Raw genomic sequence first — 18,347 nt, 5'->3', positions numbered from 1 at the left:
ACCACCCCCTTTTGTACCACAAGAATCACTTGGGCAGGTTGTCAGGGATTCTGATGTCTATTGTGTATAGGTCTAGGAAGGACTTTGGCCTCGGTGAAAAGTGAAAGTAGAAAATGAACAAAAGGCATGTCTGCTTAGCCGACCTCACCTCCAGTAGAACTTGGAGGCCTCAGCAAGTCTCTGGCTTTCATATGACTAATGCATCCTTTGCCTCTCTTTTGAGGCACAGCTTCTACAGGGAATGCTGCAGTTCAGCCATCATGCTCATTCACCCTTGACCATCAAGGTGTATGCCCAATTTAGCAAAACAAGGCTCTGAGAATGAGATGTGTGTTGGAACTGTTCATCATCGAAGGACTCAGACTACGACATGTTTCAGACATTACTCTCCTCTTCAGGAGGTTTTATCATCCTGACCTAAGGCACACTTTCCTAAAATAACAATATGATTTAAAATTGAGCAAGGAGAGCTATAAAAGAATTATTTCAATAAATCACATTATAAAGTGAACAATGTAAAGTGTGGCAGGGGATGCTCTGGATCAGGGGAGGGGCAGCGTGGTACCAAATGGAAGCGCCATAGGATGGGTGAAAGAGTACATCAGCACAAGGATGCGCTTAGGACTCAGGGCCACCTTATTTATTTATGTCTTTCACGCCTATTCCATAGCTGGACCTAATAGGTATTCCAGCGCCTTAAGCAGAGCAAAGAGTTACATTTACCATTATAAAGCAAGCAGATTTACATTCGAATAATGGAAAAAGTGGCCAGGCTGCACATACCAGTGCGTATTTAGTTCAGATCAAGAGGGAAGAGGCGGGATTTAACAATTTCCTCAAGGAAGGGATGTACATTTGAGTGTTGAGTGGGGAGCTGAGGGTGTCTCACGGGTTGATTTAAGCACTAGTGGACAATTGAGACTTTATATGTTGAGGAGAGGAGGTGGCAATAGATGTGAAAAGCTGTGAAACTTTGTCTACTCAAAGTTGAGAAATGTTATCTAAACATCTTCTGCAAGAGGAAAAGACAGTAAAACTCCAAATCAGCGGGGATATATTTTGGTGGAAAAAGTATGAAGCAAAAGTTTTCTGTGTTATCATTTCTCCCAAATCTTTCTTGTCCTTTTAATGCCCTGGGCAAAAGTACACAAGCGTAGTGGGAATGCGGACTCCAAAGAGAAGTGTTAATACCTGAAGGCATAAAGCTTAATACTCAGAAGGGTTTTCGGTGTTAAGAGGAGACAGACCCAGGGGGAGGGGCAATTATTACAGTACAGATCCATTCCACAAACGGAGCCTTTATAAAACCAGTGGGCAGACTAGCCTGAAGGGAAATGGAATGAACTCTGGAAAAAGTCCACCATGGGTACGATTGCAAGTGCCTGGAGTTGGACACATGCGTTTGGAGCATCCTTGGTTCTTGATACAAGTTGACTATGGTAGCAACAAATGTCACATTCTTGAAAGGATATGATTGGCTCAGATGAAATGCAAGGTTCAGTTGCACTAATGCCCTGCTCGTAGCACCCACTTCATATAGGAGTTCCAGCTTTACCATGAAAGAATGGACGAGCAGTGGGCAGCCATTGGGAGGGGTTAGACAGATGGGTGAATGGTTACAAGTATCTTTGAACGCGTTGATAAGTGCTTCGTTTGATGGAAAGGGTTAATGGATAAGGAGGTAGATGACAGAAAAGACCCAAAAGTATCCCCATGGCAGACTATCAACAGAGCAAAACAATTGTATGCAGGATCAGGAGTCCCATGGATGGAGCCACTGGACAGACGTCAAGGTAGCGCCCAGGTACCGTAGGAAATCTCTTGACGGAGCGGTCTTCACTGGTACCACAGGTGAAGGCAATATATAGAGCACAGGATTAGGGATGCTGTGCAGTCACCACGGCTTGGGCTGGTACCAGCAGTATGGGGCAGCGGTCACTTATTTGCATAGTAGAGGTTGATAAGCAGAACAGAGAAGATGAAGAGCAGAGGCACCCCGATTGTGCGGGACCAGAGGATGATCACACGGAGGTCGATCTCATCAGAGCTGATCTCCTTGGATAATGCTCCTGGGGAAAAAAGTGAAAAACAATGATTTGCTTAGCAGGGATATGAGTATGATGGAACTTTTGATTTTTTGCTAACCAAGTAAACAAGCCAGAAGCAATTATCAATGGTGCCATGAAGAAGAAGTGCTAACTGAGATACAAGAAGTTTGTTCTAAACATGCCGGCTGAGTACAAGATCGGCAAGATGAGTAGAACGCCATCGGATGTCAGGCTGCTTGCGCCACTCAATGAGTTTTAAGGTTGAGGTAGTTTCCCATAGAGAGGTGCTCTTACATATCACACAGTATCAAAATGCCACTGTAGAGGATTTATTTTACCTAAGAAAATGTATTTTATCTACAAACACCAAGTGCTATTATACTCCCAACAGGTCTATTTAAAAGACTATTTTGTGAGCAACAAGATACACAAAATTATTTTAAAACAGTATAACTTTGCTAGGCCTCTCCTCTAAAAAGTACAAATCAAGATTGGAATAATTTGCATAGATAGATCACCAGTGGAGGTCCCCTTCTGTACTCCTTTTCCATTGTTTAGAGAAACATTGAAGAGCTAGGGCTGGATTTAGAGTAGGATGGCTATAAGTAGCAAATTCTCAATTTCTGGAAGAAATGATCAATACAGAGGAGAATCCATGAGGTTACTTTTCTCTGTGTCTCTTGGAGAAAGTTTGCCAATGGACTCTATTATGGATTAACACTTCTTGCCGAAATGAAGGATCTTCCATTACCACCCAAATTTAAACAGGATGAATTAACATCAAAAGAAAATTTTAAAACCTAGATCACTTGAGTTGAAGAGAATCACATCTGATGGAACATGCCTTTATCGATAGGGATGGAATGTACTAGTATGTGCAAAATCATGCCTTTTCCCCACACTGAGCAACCTAAGAAAGAGTTGTGTGTCATTCCTGCTGGGAGGTCTGGCTTCACTTCCATCTCTTAGGCACCATGTCCCTAATCTGGGTTCTATTGTGGGGTTTCTTTGATCGCATGAAACACAAATTCGATGTCAGATCTTCGTATGAGGGACCTGGAACCAATGTCTTAGAATAAATTTCCCAGGATCGATTTGTTAACTAAATTTGAGAGAAGCTAGTTATGCCCCACTCTGCAAAGTGAATAATTTCAAATCTAATTCTGGCCATGTGATTGAGGAAACAGCCTAACTGATTTGTTTTAATTCTAAATTGACTCACAGGATATCGCACACCAGTACACTTTCCATCTCAACTAATTACAAGAGATTACACCAATGTCGGTCTGGGAACAACACCGGTGAGTAAGTAAGGGCTAAGTCAGAGAAAAAAGTTGGGTAATGATAGTGGGCTTGAATGGATAGATGGGATCAGAATGGTGGTCCTTGAGTGTCATAAAATTTAATGTTTCAGCATTCAATATTCTTGGGATGCAGAGCAGTGGTGGAGCAGAGATTTGTTTTTTGCATCTCTTTAGCTCAAGGTGTCAAATGTAGGTTGATGTGTGCTACATTCAAGCCAGATTTTAAGGGCAACTATTGACTATGTCAATGCTTTTATTTATAGTAAGAGTATATGTGCCTTATTTATGAAAAGTGACGCATCGCTGCGAGAAAACAGGAATGCGTCACTTTTCATTGCACCCTCCTTGCGACACCAATGATGCGTCATATTTACAGTATGACACATCATGTTGCAAGGAGTTACAGATACGTCAGTATTTCTGACTTATCTGTAGGCGCAAAAATGACTCATTGCTGAAGTGTGTCACAAAAGTGACACAACTCCAGCAATGGGTCATTACACATGGGCAAGTCCCATGTGAAATGTGCCTGCGTCAGTCGTACGCCTGCCATGAGGCAGGCGTAAGATATTGACGCATTTGTGTCCTAAAAGTGACGCAGTGAAATCTCATAGATTTCACTGCGTCACTTCTATGAGGCTTACTTGTGTCAAAACGCCCACCCTGCATACATTATACCTGGCGCAGGTATAAAGTGGCGCAGGGGTTTACAAAGTGACGCATCTAGGTAGATGCGTCACTCTGTAAATATGGTGCAACAAGGCTCATTTTTTACCCCGCTGGTGCGTCACAACAATTGACGCACCTGCCGCGCAAAAGTGACGCAAGGGCTCATAAATTAGCCCCTCTGTATTTACCACCAGGGCCGGACTGGCTACCGGGCAGTTTGGAATGCTGCTGAGCCGGGGGGTGATTTCGTTCATGGAGACCTGCGTGCGCTAAACGAAATTAATTTTGCATTAATTATTTCAAAGCACAGGCAGGTCTCCATGAACGAAATCAGCCCCCACCGCAGTGAAATCAGCCCCCAGCTCGGCAGCATTCCAAACTGCCTGGTAGTCAGTCTGGCCCTGTTTACCACAGGGTTTATCAATTATCACTAATAAGATATAATCAATTATAGATCAGCATTATCACCATCCTATTCCCTCATCCCTCCCTCCCGCCCTCCCGTGAAAGTGAGCTTCAGCATTCTGATCCCTACGTGCCTGGTGCGATCAGCTCACTTCAGTGTACAGTACTAATACCAAAGTACAAAGGTAATAAACAAAGATATCTAAAAAAACTCTAGTGGTAACCAAAAATTATTAAACCTAAAGGGTCAATTAAAACAAAATCACAAAATACATTTTTATAATATTCCCAAAATATCGACAGGCTCAGTTTTTGAGTTCTTTCTTAAGATTCCATGGTATTAACACATTTGATATTTTTAATAGAAAATAGATAATATCGTACAAATATATATAGGTCTAATTTATGGGTCAGTTTTAAGATTTCATGATATAAAAATGATAGACATTTTATAATTCCCATTGTTTACATTGCAAGAGGGCATTTGTGGAGAAATGCCACCATTATTTATTGTATAACACTCCTTATAATTTCACACAAAATGGCTGCAGTGCTTCTGCCCACAATATTTTTCTATTTTTTAATAATTATTTCAGTATTTAAAATGTTCAAATGGACAAGGATAGGAGCAGGGACATTACATAGTTTGATTCTACATAAAGTATTTTTTTTTAAACTATTTTAGGATTTGAGCAGAAATGCGTGTTAACTGCATTTATTCGTAATTGGGCTTCAATTTTTGTATGCCTAATTTGTTATGAGATTTTTTTTACATAACCACTCATCTCGCTGTTTTAGTCTGGTTTCTATCACTAATTATTCCACCACCATGTGAAAGCTCTTTATGTATATATGTGGCGCAATTTGGTGGCTACCACATTTGGCTACTTAAAAATATCCATCCGGTCTTCCATGGAAGTCATGGGGTTAATCTTTCAGCTTTGACCGAGTGGCAGTATGTTCTGCTTGAGTCTCCAGTTGTTCTTTAGTTCTTCAGTGTTGAACTGATGGCGAGTCCAATTTGCAACTAATAGGACTAGGGACAATGGGCAAGCCAAAAACAAGATTGCCTCCAAAGAGAAAGGTGACAAAGGGGGTCACATACCCTGGCTAAAATATATAAAGGACTCTCTGGAGGCAATAGGCTGTATAAATTTCTTCACAGACCCAGAATCCTTAACTGGCCAGAACAAAACTATGGTTAAAAAACTCTTTTCAGACTGGTCCCTTACGACTAGGGCGGAGATGGAAAGACACAAGCCCACTGTTTTATCTTATTGCCAACTAACAGTGAAGCAAGGAATGGGACCATATTTGAGGGTCATGCATAATGCTCAGGATCGGTACCATATGACCCGATTCAGACTAAACATGCTTCACCATTTACTTGCGGTCCACTCGGGGTTCACTCTTACAGTGGAGGCGAAGGGTACCTGCGGCTGCGACACTAGGTCTCCGCAGGATACCCTTCAATTTGTTTTGTTATGCCCCTTTTACTCTGCCCCTAGACGTAAGTTTTTAGTAGGGATCCTGAAAGAAACGAAACTCAGACAAGCAAAAAAGGCCTTGAGATTCCTCCAGGAAGCCGCAGATGCCCATACGTTGCTGTGCATTACAAGTTTTATCCGGGTTGCATTGAGGCTAAGGAACACTAGAGAAGTAAATGATTTTAATGCTCCCTAATTACGTAAAGTAAATTCCTCTTTTCCCTATCTTTATGAAATGTGTTTTTTAGCCAAATTTTAACCTTTTTAAAATCTTGTATTTAAATATATGTGTGTATATTGTGTATGTGCTTTTATGGTGTCTTTTTAAGTGCCGAATAAAGATTTATAATTGAATTGAAATTGAGAAAGGTCACTGTACATCCAAAAGTAATTAATCTAGTCAAGTTCAAGAAAAAGTTTGTGTTTTTCCTCAGATGGAAATCTACGGTGATCACAAGTGCTCTTTTGTTGAATGTATGGGAGATAGTAGGGCCCTGATTACGGCTTGCGTCGTTGTTGCATCATTCAAGGTGATGCAAGCCCTTAAGTCAGTTTACTATGCCACACAGGGCCACCTTGCGTGGAATAGTAAATCTAGAATAACTCAAAGTAGAACAAGTCGCTGACCTGTGTTACTCTGCAAATGGGAGGCGCTTCATTTGTGGCGTGTGGGTGTGCCCATACATCAACCCATGGTTTATGGTGCATTCTCTGATTTGCTAAGACTAGTAAACCTGGTGGTGCGTCATCCACGTTACTTCCCCTTTGTATGCATGCCGCATCGGCAGCACACATACAAAGAGGAATATGGTACTAAGGATTTTTTTTGTGAATGAAGGTATCCCTTCCGGCATCAAACCAAATTCTGCCCGTAATGCAGGCACCGTTGCACAGTGGTGCAAGGGTGCCTGCATTGACGCTAGGCTGTTCTCTAAGCGTTGGCGCAGGAACATCTTTGTAGATATGGCGCATTCCTGCGGGAAACATCCTTTACAACGCAACTTTTACCACGCAGTGCCTTTACGACGCAACTTTTACAACGCAAACCATTACAACGCATTGCGCTGGGGGGCGCTCTAGGATAGGGAATAGGCTTAATTTACTATCCAAAACCTTCCCTACTATCCACGGGGACTGGAGTTGGAATAGTAAATTAAACTATTCACTATCCAGCGCCCCAAAGCACTATGCATTGTAAAGGCATGCGTTGTAAATACCACGTTGTAAAGGCATGCGTGGTAAAAGCATGCGTTGTAATGTCATACATCCCATTCCTGCCCTCTCCATTTGACGCAGCACACAATTGCATCAAATCTTTGTAAATCTGTCCCAGGGTGTCTTCATTCCTTCTCTCACTGAGGAGCAAGATTAGCCACATAAACATTAGGGAGCCAATCTCAAGCCCAAGGCATACCCCCCTGAGACCCTAGGAACCCAACTCACCGTGTAGTACCCAGAGCAGAGTCCCGTTCCCCCGGCCTTGGCTGACATTGAAGAGCTCCACCTCACAGACATACAGACCAGAGTCACTGGGGAGCACCCTCTGCAGCTGGATGCTGGCCCTCCTGCTGGTGTGGAACGTGGCCTTGTCAGCGGCAGCCACCCTGCCACTGTGGCGTCCTGTCTCATTGGACACCGTAGCCCAAGAGCTGGAGGTATTATGGTGGTACCAGGTATAGCGGCCAATGGTCGAGTTTGAGGCGCTTTCATAGATGCACTCTAGTATTACTGCGGCCCCTTCTTGCGTGGAAGCTGTGCCCGGCTGGGACACGGTCAAGGGCTGAGCACGCAGAACTGAGAAATTAAAAATATATATATTTAGTAAAAAAAAATAAAGAATGTTTCTGTTAATATTTGGAATCGTCTATATATACTTCTCAAGGGGAATTAAGAGAGTAAGAAAATGACAGGAAGGAACATGAAAAATATAATAAAATCCATTGGAAAAAAACAACTAACTTTGAGGGTTTCATTGTGGGCAACATCAGTTCATAGGCCCATCGAACACAATACATTTACATCATGCAAAGCAGTAGTGCTAGCTTAAGATTCACATGTACAGACACACAATCCACATGCCCACACACATTCACTGAAACACACACAAAAACCCACATGCACACACAGACACATACACACACACACAATCCACATGCCCGCACACATTCACTGAATCACACAGACAAATTCACACATATGGAAGCACACGCACATATCACACACACATGCATGCATGGAAAGCAATAATGGCAGCTTTTTTCTCTCTCACATACACACAGGCTCACAGGTCTAGCTACACACACTTTCATATGCAAGCATGCATACCAACACACACTTAAATGCACATGCATTCCTGCAAACACACACACATGAACACCTCTGAGCACAGACCACAGAGCATGGAAAGCAGTAGTGCCATCTTCTCTCTCTCACAAACACACAGAAAGCACACACAAAATGTAGTTTAGGAACTAGTGGTACCAGCTCCTCTCACTGTCTCTCATGGATATACACAAACACACACTAACACATACACTCATATACACACACACGCATGCACTCACACACACACACACACAAAATAAAGCTTGGAAAGCAGTAGTGCCAGATTCTCCCACACTCACATACACACAGATTGACATGTGGACACACATTTATATGAAAGCATGCACATGGATCTTCACAAACATGCATGTGCCCACACAAACATTCACGCTTGTGCACAGCAACACTCATTCACTCACTCACTCACTCACTCACTCACTCACTCACTCACTCACTCACTCACTCACTCACTCACTCACTCACTCACTCACTCACTCACTCACTCAATCACTCAATCAATCACTCACTCACTCACTCACTCACTCACTCACTCACTCACTCACTCACTCACTCACTCACTCACATATACAATGCACCATGGATACAGTGAGCCAACACCTCTCTCTTTTGCATGACACACACAGAAGATAGCTCTGCACTTGCACACACATGCACACTAAAAATGGAAAACAGTAGTGTAATCTTTTCCCCCACACACAAACCCATACCAGGAACACACACACCACAAAGCATGAAAAGCAGTGGTGTAAGCATCTCTTACATACACATTGTCAACCACATACACGTAATATACCATGGAAGGGAGTGAGGGACAGAGGAGTAGGGAACCCCCACTTTAGCAGATTACGCGGGGGCTCCCACTGGGCCTGATAAGCTGGTGCGCTGGGTCCACATAAACATTAATTAGTTGTTCATGGGTTTCTTATATCTGCAGACAAAATGCTGATAAATAGCACTGCTAGAAAATACCATGAGAGAGGGTTGTGAGCTTTCACATGGCATGCACAGGAAAGGAAACACATAATGAAGAACAATAAACTGTGGAACACTCAGAGAGAGGAACAAAGTGTAAAACAATGAGCATGACAGAGAAAAAAGTGAAAGAAAGGCAAAAAAAGAACAGCAAGAGAAAGCAGTGGCGGCTCCTTAGCAATGGCGGAGGAGCGTCGCCACACTGCTTTCTCGCAGTGCGAGAAGCAAAAACATAAAATGGTTATAACTTCTAGTTATGACCATTTTATATTTCCTTTGTGGGCCGGCAGATGGGCGGGGCTGCTCTGCTCACAGCCTGCATTGCAGCCTGCATGGAGAACATGCCCACCCCTCCAGCCCCTGGCTGAACACCGTGTCACAGTGCTTAGACCGTTCACAACACTGCATTGCTGTGTTTTGATTGGCTTAGGGGAGGGAACCTGGCTGCCTGCTTCCTGTTCCAGTCCGAGTCGGAGGCAGGAGAGCAGGAGCAGAGAAGACGTGGGAGCCAGCCTCAAGTTAAGTTTTTTTTATGACTTCCCACAAACCCCTCACGCAAAACCCCTCTTATCCCCCCCACCCATGAGCCATGCAAGCTGCACCTGGGAGAATGGAAGGGTAACAGGAAGAAAACAAACATGAAATGAAAGAATGAAAGATGGAAGAAAGATGAAAGGTAGGATGAAAGGGTAAATGGCTGATGGAAGAGTGAATGGGTTGACTGGTGAAAGCTTTAATGGTTGGAAGTATGGAAGAATGCACAGATGAAATAGAGTGAATGGATGGATGGTTAACAGATAGATACGTGAACATACTGATGGGTGAAAAGATGGATGGACAGATTGATGGATGGGGAATAGGTAGCTATGTGTAAGTGTGAAGGTATGGAAAGATGGATTAATAGATGGAAGGACGGGAAAAGGTACTCTCATTCGGCGGGTCCCAATCGTGTGCTTCCCGTGCTCCCGTGATTAGAGGTATGTTATGTTTCAAGTGGGTGGTATTTCACTTCTCTGGATATTCCCTTGGTGGTGGAAGTGTCACTCACACATACCAGATAGGCCTCGCACTTTGTCCCTGCTTTGACATGTGTGTGAGTGTTTTGGGGAGATGCTGGCAATAGCACCTTTGCCTTTATAATATGTTCAGGTGTGTCCTCAGGTGCTCATCATCTGTGCTTTAGCATCCCTGCTAAATGTGTCTGAGCCCCTTTGATTTTTGGCTTCCTTGCTTGCCATGTTAATTTGTTGAGTGTTTCGTCTTTAAGTATTTGCTCTTCTATAAAGAAATAAGCTTCATTATGACCTTGTTTATCATGGTAATTCTCTGTATGATGTGTTAATGGTGGGTGGTGCATAAAAGGAGCTTTGCCCCTGATTTAGATTCAGCCAGTGTTGAGGCACGGAATCTTATAGAGTAGGAAAAGGTAGAACAGGCCTAGAACCAGGGCCCCGGAAGTGACTAGGGCGATGCAGAGACATGTAGACTTTTCCAGATATGGGGATGTCCTGACGGACATGCCACCTTCTTTTCAAGGTTGCCACAAGTTTAAAAAATATGTGTCATAAACGTCATACGTTTCTTGTTGTTGACATATGTTCACTGTTGCTACTTGCTCTAGATTTGTGATATCAGTTTGTAATTCCAGTGTACGAAACTATTCTTGAGCACGCAACTTGTGTGTTAAATAATTAAATAAATAGTAGCTTTGATAAATAAATTAATACATAGAATATATATATATATATATATATATATATATATATATATATATATATATATATATATATATATATATATATATATATATATATATATTTCAGCTCCGTTGCACCAGTTATCCGGGTCACTCGCAGACGGGTGCCTCTCGTGGTGGCGCCCACGAGAGGCACCCGTCTGCGAGTGACCCGGATAACTGGTGCAACGGAGCTGGAATACTAAACGGGGCACCGCGCTCACTAAACGGAGCAATACCGAAGACCACGCCAAGAAGAGAAACCCGAAACAGTGAGGCTTCACGACCGGGTAAGCTCGAGTGCGTGCAGGTGTGCTGGATGTGAATGTGAGAAGCAAGACGGAGGGGGAGTGTTGATACAAAGACCAAACTATGGAGGACGAAATGTTTGGTGACAAGGCTCGGCAGGAAGCAGCAATGGGCATGTTTCAAAAACGCCAGAAAGAGACAGAGGGTGCAAAACCTAATGGGAAGAAAAGTTATAATGGCAAAGACTCACTGACCAATCTCTTTACCAAACTTGAGAGATTGTGCGAAAGGGAAATTAGAAAATGGTGGGAAGCCACCTGCCTACAAAACTACGTGGATGTAGAAAGAGTGCCGAGAGGACTTAGAATATACACTGCCCCGGCATATGAGAATCCAGACCCTCGACTGTTGGAACTATGGGCGGAACACACAGCCCTATCCAGTCAAGGCATGTTAAAATTGTTGATACAGTTTGCATGGAGCGATAGAGAGAAGGCAATCGACGAGATTAAGGCATTGGAAGATGAGATTAACAAGGATACGAACACTCAAAGGAAAGATGATCTAAGATCTGAAATGAGAAAACGGCTTGAGAAATATGAACTAAAAATCCGCCAAAGGAAACAAGAAAAATTCAAGAGGGATGAAAGAGATTATTCCCTAGGAAGGATACAAACATTTGCGAAAAAATTCGATGCTCCTCGCAGAGAGATGAACAAAAAGAAAGCAGCCCGCACAGTCTTGCCAAGAGTGGAAACATCCGAATCGGAGGTAACCGAAAACGAGCAATCCGGGGATGAATTGGCAAGTACATCACAAGAGAAAACCCCTTTTCACATGGAGTACGATCTAGTCCGGTCAACTTGGCTCAGAGGGGGAAAAAGCAAACCCCCGGAAGCAACAGAAGAACCCGAAGAGGGGGCTGGAAGGGGCCGAGGCAGAGGCAGAAATCAGGGCAATTTCACGCCCAGTGTCACGAGGAGCAAACGAGGAGCGAAATGGTAGAGAATCAGGAAAACTTAACAATTGTGAACCTGACCGATAAAGTTCTCTCACCACTAGAAGAGAAAACTTTAAAACTTGGCCTATCATTTTGCCCCAACGAAAGACTTGAATTCACACAAACCAGAATTGACCTGTTTACCTTTGTGCGGAAAATGAAACTACATAAATATTTCAAACTGAAACCATCATCTAAAGAAACGAGACAATTGAAAACACGAGAGACTGATATCTTGACAACAGATGATATCACAACCTGGGAGATCTTGGAAGAATTAAGAACTGAGGAAAATGTTGGAGCAGAAGATATAGACTCCATCACACAACGAACCAGAAGGATTGGTGTAGAACAAGAAGCACCAACAACAAATTTTAAACTTCCCTCATTGTTCGTACCGGTAATGCCCTACGACGCAATCGATGCCTTCTCGGAGGCTGTGATAAAAGACTTGGTGAAATTCAGAACACGACAAAGAAAAATGAAGAAAAAAACACCTAATATGACAAAGGAACAAAGAGAAATCCTCAAAACTTTAGACAATGACCCAGACATTATCTGCAAGCCATCCGACAAAGGTGGCAATATCGTGGTGATGTCAAGAGAACAGTATTGCCAAGAAACATATAGGCAATTGGAGGACCAAACATCATACGAGAAAACGACGAGAAAGATGTATGATGAAAGTATTGCAAAGTTCCAAGCACTTGTAAATAAATGGCACAGCAATGATATGCTGGATACTGAGGAGTATTTCTTTTTGAAAAATAACAACCCGACTGTGCCCACCTTCTATCAGTTACCTAAAATACACAAGGACAGCAGAAACCCGCCTGGTAGACCAATAGTCTCTTCTATTGGAAGTGTATCGGAAATCATGTCTATTTATATCGATCATTTTCTCTTCCAAAGTGTTTTACAATTACAGTCCTATATCAGGGACACCAAAGACTTTGTGAACAAGATTGAAAATGTGTAATGTAATTCTTCGTATATACTAATAACTATGGACATTACTAGTTTGTATACGAGTATAGATCATCACCAGGGACTATTGGCCATGAAATATTACCTTGACAAAAGACCAATGAAATTCACAAAACACATTAGAATGCTACTTGAATTTATAGAATATTGTCTTTTTAACAACATTTTTGTATTTCAAGGACAATTGTACAGGCAGGTGACTGGGATGGCGATGGGAACCTGCTTCGCCCCCAGCTACGCGAATTTATTCGTGGGCTGGTGGGAGGAGCAGGTTACCCAGAGCCCTGGTTTCCAGAAATGGGCAGGAAACTTGAAAGTCTGGTATAGGTACATTGATGACCTCTTCCTTGTGTGGGAGGGGTCAGTAACTTCAGCAGAAGAGTTTGAGGCATATCTAAACCTTAATGAATTGAATCTGAATTTCACTGCTGATATCAACTTAACGACAGTGAATTATCTGGATTTGAAAGTGAACTTGACAGGTACGAAAATTGAAACAGAACTGTTTAGGAAAGTAACAGCCGGGAATTCGGTTTTACATTCCGAAAGCAGTCACCCCCGACCCTAATCAGAAGTATCCCCTATGGAGAACTTCTTAGGATTAAGAGAAACTGCTCCAGGGATGCAGACTTTGCAAAAGCCGCAAGAGAGAGCATTAGCAGATTCCAAGCCAGGGGATACAACAGAACACTTTTAGAAAATACTCTGAAAAAAGTTGAAAGAATCCCCCGAGACCAACTTCTAAAAGAACAAATCAGGAAAACAAAACTGAATGATAAAAATGAAGGAAAATTCAGACTGATTACGACTTTCTCAGAGGACTCAAATCACCTGAGAAACATTCTGAAGAGGAGTTGGCATATCCTGAAAACGGATCAGATTATAGGAAAAGAGATCCCAGCTTTTCCTTTAATCACCTTTAGGAAAGGGAGATCCATCAGAGATAAAATTGTACATAGTCACCTGCCAGAGAAAATGACAATGACAGGAAGAATCAAGGACATGCCAGGGTTCTTCCCTTGCGGCAAATGCAAAGCCTGTGAGAGAAGCAAAAGGAGAACAACTTTTGAAATACCAGGGTCAGGTCACAGCAAGAAAATATCTAAGTTTCTTACTTGTAATACCACCCATGTTGTGCATTGCTTATTGTGCCCATGTGGACTGAAGTACATAGGCAGCACAGTCAAGAATGTCAAGTTACGCATATTGGAGCACCAACGTGCTATCATGAATAGGGATTTCAACTATCCCCTAGCTAAACACTTTGCCCTTAAGCATAACAGCAATAGAGAACTTTTGCAATATTTTGCATTAGACCACGTACCAGTGGACCCAAGGGGCGGTGACAGGTTGCGGAAATTAAGAAGGCTTGAATCCCGCTACATAATAGACCTCCAGACAAAGGCCCCTTTGGGATTAAACAGGAATGAGGAACTAGCATCTCATTTGGGAAAAGCATAAACTCTGTAAACTACGTCTAATGAGACTTACTATACCCCGTGAGCAATGCCGATCCACAGCTTAATAACACCCACAACACAGCAAAAGGCAATTAAAACGAGACAAAATGTAAATAATTTCAGTAATGGTGTATTTAAAACGCCCGAAATTAATGTTTGAAAACATAACTGTATTTCATTCATAGTGCCTTTTTATGTGATGCTTGAATGCTAAGTAAAAAGTAATATACTATGTGATATTGTTTCTCACGGGGCTTAACGTCAGTCCTCTTTCTATGCACATGCTAAAAATGTAAAAAAATGTAACGGAGAGCTTTTAAACTCGCTTCCTTCCATGTCAATGGTAGACACTGACGAAGGAAAACCGAAACGCGTTTGTCTGCTGAGTGTTTCTGATTAAAATCAACCTGAACACTTCCCCTGTGAGTGCCGGATTTTCTTTCTGCTAACAACGAGAGAAACTCGGAGCTGTAATATATATATATATATATATATATATATATATATATATATATATATATATATATATATATATATATATATATATATATATATATATATATATATATATATATATATATATATATATATATATATATTCACTGATAAAACCATAGGTTTCTAGGACGTTATAGTTGTTGGACAGTGATGTCACCGACAATGTCATGAATGATGTAATATGTGACGTCATCAGCAGTGCATTGCGGGGCGCGAGTTATAGCTAGCCGAACTAACTATAACAGTCGAATTTCTACGGTTTTGTATGAGTGAAATGTCCAACTAACGTCTCTGAAACCTATGGTTTTTTCAGTGAATTTCAATGGTTTTTTAAATGCTAATTTCTAACTATAACGTCCCTGAAACCTATGGTTTTTTCAGTGAATTTCAATGGTTGCAGATAGGTGGCCTGGGGCCATGTCCCTTTTTACACTTCCCTGCAAAGCAGGTCTGTGGGGCTTACTGGAGGTACCTGGTGGCCTAGTTGGCCACCAGGGACCCTCAGGATTAAAGGGGACTTAACCACTTCGATGCTGATGACGAGCTCAGCTCGTCATCAGGCTTACCAGCCGTGTTCTGATGACGAGCTGAGCTCGTCATGTAACGCGGTAATTTCAAAAATGCCGCACACAGCGGGAAAAGCCGCCGCATCGATGTGGTTAATCCCCCAACTTACAACGTGCCCGGGGGCGTGTTTGCACAGTGGTGCCCGGAGGGTGCGGGTGCGATATAAGAAGTGTGCAAACGTGCACCCTGGTGCATTGTAAATTGGGGTATTAAGTACCCTTGAGGACCTCAGGACACTGGTGGACTACATCGTCCGAGCAGCAGTGCGCCAGAAGCCGTGTTTGCAGCATGGTGATCCGAGGGGCATGTGGGGGGGGGGGGGCTCATGCCCTCGCCACACATTTGTTTATTTTTTTTAAACTGAGCCCCGAGGAGGCGGCGGTCCCCAGGGCTGTGGCTGGGCTGCGTGCCACCTGCATTAAATATGAAAAGCCCCATGGAGTTGGTGGTCCCCGGGGCATGTGTGGAGGATCGAGCCCCCCACTCATTTAAAAAAAAAAATTAATTATGAGCTCCAGGGAGGTGGGGGTCCCTGGGGCTGCGGGGAAGCTGCGTGCCCCCGCAACTCATAAATGGAGCCCCGGGGAAGTGGCGGTCCCTGGGGGAGCAGGGGCCTCATGGGCCCCCGCAACATATTTACCTATGGAAATGAACATGGGGAAAACGCATTTTGGGACCCCTCTTTTTTCTCTGCCCACTTGTTGAATCCCCCTGAAACTTTCAAGGTTGCTGTGATATATATATATATATATCACAGCAACAATCCTCCAAACAAACAATCCATTCCAGGAAAATGAAGGAGACGGACCACAAGGAACCAGGCAGGAAGGTATTTTATTTTCCTGCTCTGCTGCGATGCGTTTCGAGCACAGCCATGCTCTTGCTCACACAAAAAGTTTTTAGCAGCAAATGTGGTATTTAAATTCTTAAAAACTGCCCGCCCACCGTGCACATAATCATGTGATGTTTTTTCAGCATAGACATAAACGACATACTGGTGCAACTTGCCTCTTGTTTTTTCCAATGTAGTGAAACATATTATAATTATTTGTCATACATTAATTTAACTATATGACTAAAGACTCTTATACTCGGCTTTAATGTTTTATTGCTGCATCCCCAAATTCAATTCAGATAACATTGTGCAAAATTCTGCTATAAATAAACACAATATATAAACACTTTTCACAGTATGTACATATTAGCTAATTGCAAAAGAATTTTTTCTCATACATATAATTTATATTTTAAACCATAAATATACAAATTTCTAAAATTCATATAAATGCAGATCTTATACAGCTTTCTCACTCTTCATGTGAGTCTGTACATATTTACAAAAAGGGGTTGAATATATCACAGTAACTCTCCCTTGGAGTTGCATTATATTTTTAAATACCACAAGTCATTATTTCTGCATGAATGCAATAACCTACAATTTATAAACATATTAAAAGGCTGCTTAAAGTGCTTGTGAAATATAAAGTGCTTAAAGTGAGGTACAGTACTAAATCCCTTAAAAAATACCCGAAAATATTTTAAATATGTTAAAAATCATTTGGCGGTAAAGGAGCATCATTAATTTATTTCCATTTGATCAGACAATTATTTTATATACTTATTGTTTTTTAGATTTCATTTCACTGGTAATATGTTAAATAATTTCCTTTTAATATTTTAAGTTTGATTGTATGCAGTCCTGGCCCTAATTTATTCTCTAAATGGAGTTCTATAAACAGTGTTGCAGATCTTCTGTGTTATTTAACCCATTGGGATTCTTACTGTCTAACTCAATTATCATTTGAGTTTCTATTTTTCTTAACAGTTTTTCCCTATCTCCCCCTCTTCGTAGTGGTGCTACTGCATTTATCACAAAGTAGGACAGACAATTCAAATTGTTATTATGTGTTGTCTTAAAATGTCTTGCCACCGGATAAGCAGCGTCATTATTGACGATTGCTCTGAGATGCTGCAATATTCTGACATGCACCTTCAGCTTTGTGCTACCCACATAGCGAAGCCCACAGGTGCACATCAGAACATATACAGCATACTCAGTACGGCATCCGTAACTGCCCCTGATGGCTACACTCTTGTCTGAAAAAGGGGTTTTATAATGAGTCGTATTTATAACAAATTTGATACATAGCTTTGGAGACTTTTCACATGGCCCTGGAGGTAAAAATCTATATATTGGGACACATGTTCCGCCACACTATTAATTGCGGAAATTATAGGCCTGCCTGGTGTTGGTAAAACATTTTTATGAACTTTCGGTATTAAATATAAGATTGGAATAACCGGATGTTCTACATGTAAGTACTTACATTCTGTCAAAGATAACAAACCATTTCTCTCATATTCGTATAACAATTTCTTTATTTCTTCCTTCGCTTTTTTATATTCCAATCCATTTGATTTAGAATAACACTGTGTGTCCTCCAACTACCTCATGGCTTCTTTTATATATTCACTTCTAGGCCGTAAGACAATGTTGCCTCCTTTGTCCGATTTATTTATTATTATCTCCTGATTTTCAGATAACTTTTTCATAAGCCTGGCATATTGTTCCATGTTGTAATTTTTCTTTGTGTTTTGATTATGTTTTTGCACAGTTCGA

General features: G+C 41.9%; 1 protein-coding gene across 2 annotated transcripts in view; it reads right to left on the bottom strand.

Annotated features, from left to right (window-relative positions):
• Positions 1 to 438: 438 nt before the first annotated feature.
• The window catches only part of LOC147717830 (natural cytotoxicity triggering receptor 3-like), a 132,858-nt gene continuing 114,949 nt past the window's right edge, over positions 439 to 18,347 (bottom strand). The window contains exons 3-4 of one of the 2 annotated variants that reach the window (XM_086924608.1): positions 7,357 to 7,707; positions 439 to 2,069 (exon numbers count right to left, since the gene is read on the bottom strand). In XM_086924608.1, coding sequence (XP_086780734.1) covers positions 1,936 to 2,069; positions 7,357 to 7,707 — 485 coding nt within the window. In that variant the 3' untranslated portion in view covers positions 439 to 1,935. The remainder of the gene's footprint in view (positions 2,070 to 7,356; positions 7,708 to 18,347) is intronic. The other variant, XM_086924607.1, reaches the window with a different exon arrangement.

This window comes from Lissotriton vulgaris, chromosome 5, assembly GCF_964263255.1.
Source record: "Lissotriton vulgaris chromosome 5, aLisVul1.2, whole genome shotgun sequence".
Taxonomy (NCBI): domain Eukaryota; kingdom Metazoa; phylum Chordata; class Amphibia; order Caudata; family Salamandridae; genus Lissotriton; species Lissotriton vulgaris.
Note: the sequence above shows the minus strand (reverse complement) of the source record. Positions and strands in the feature narration are given on the sequence as shown.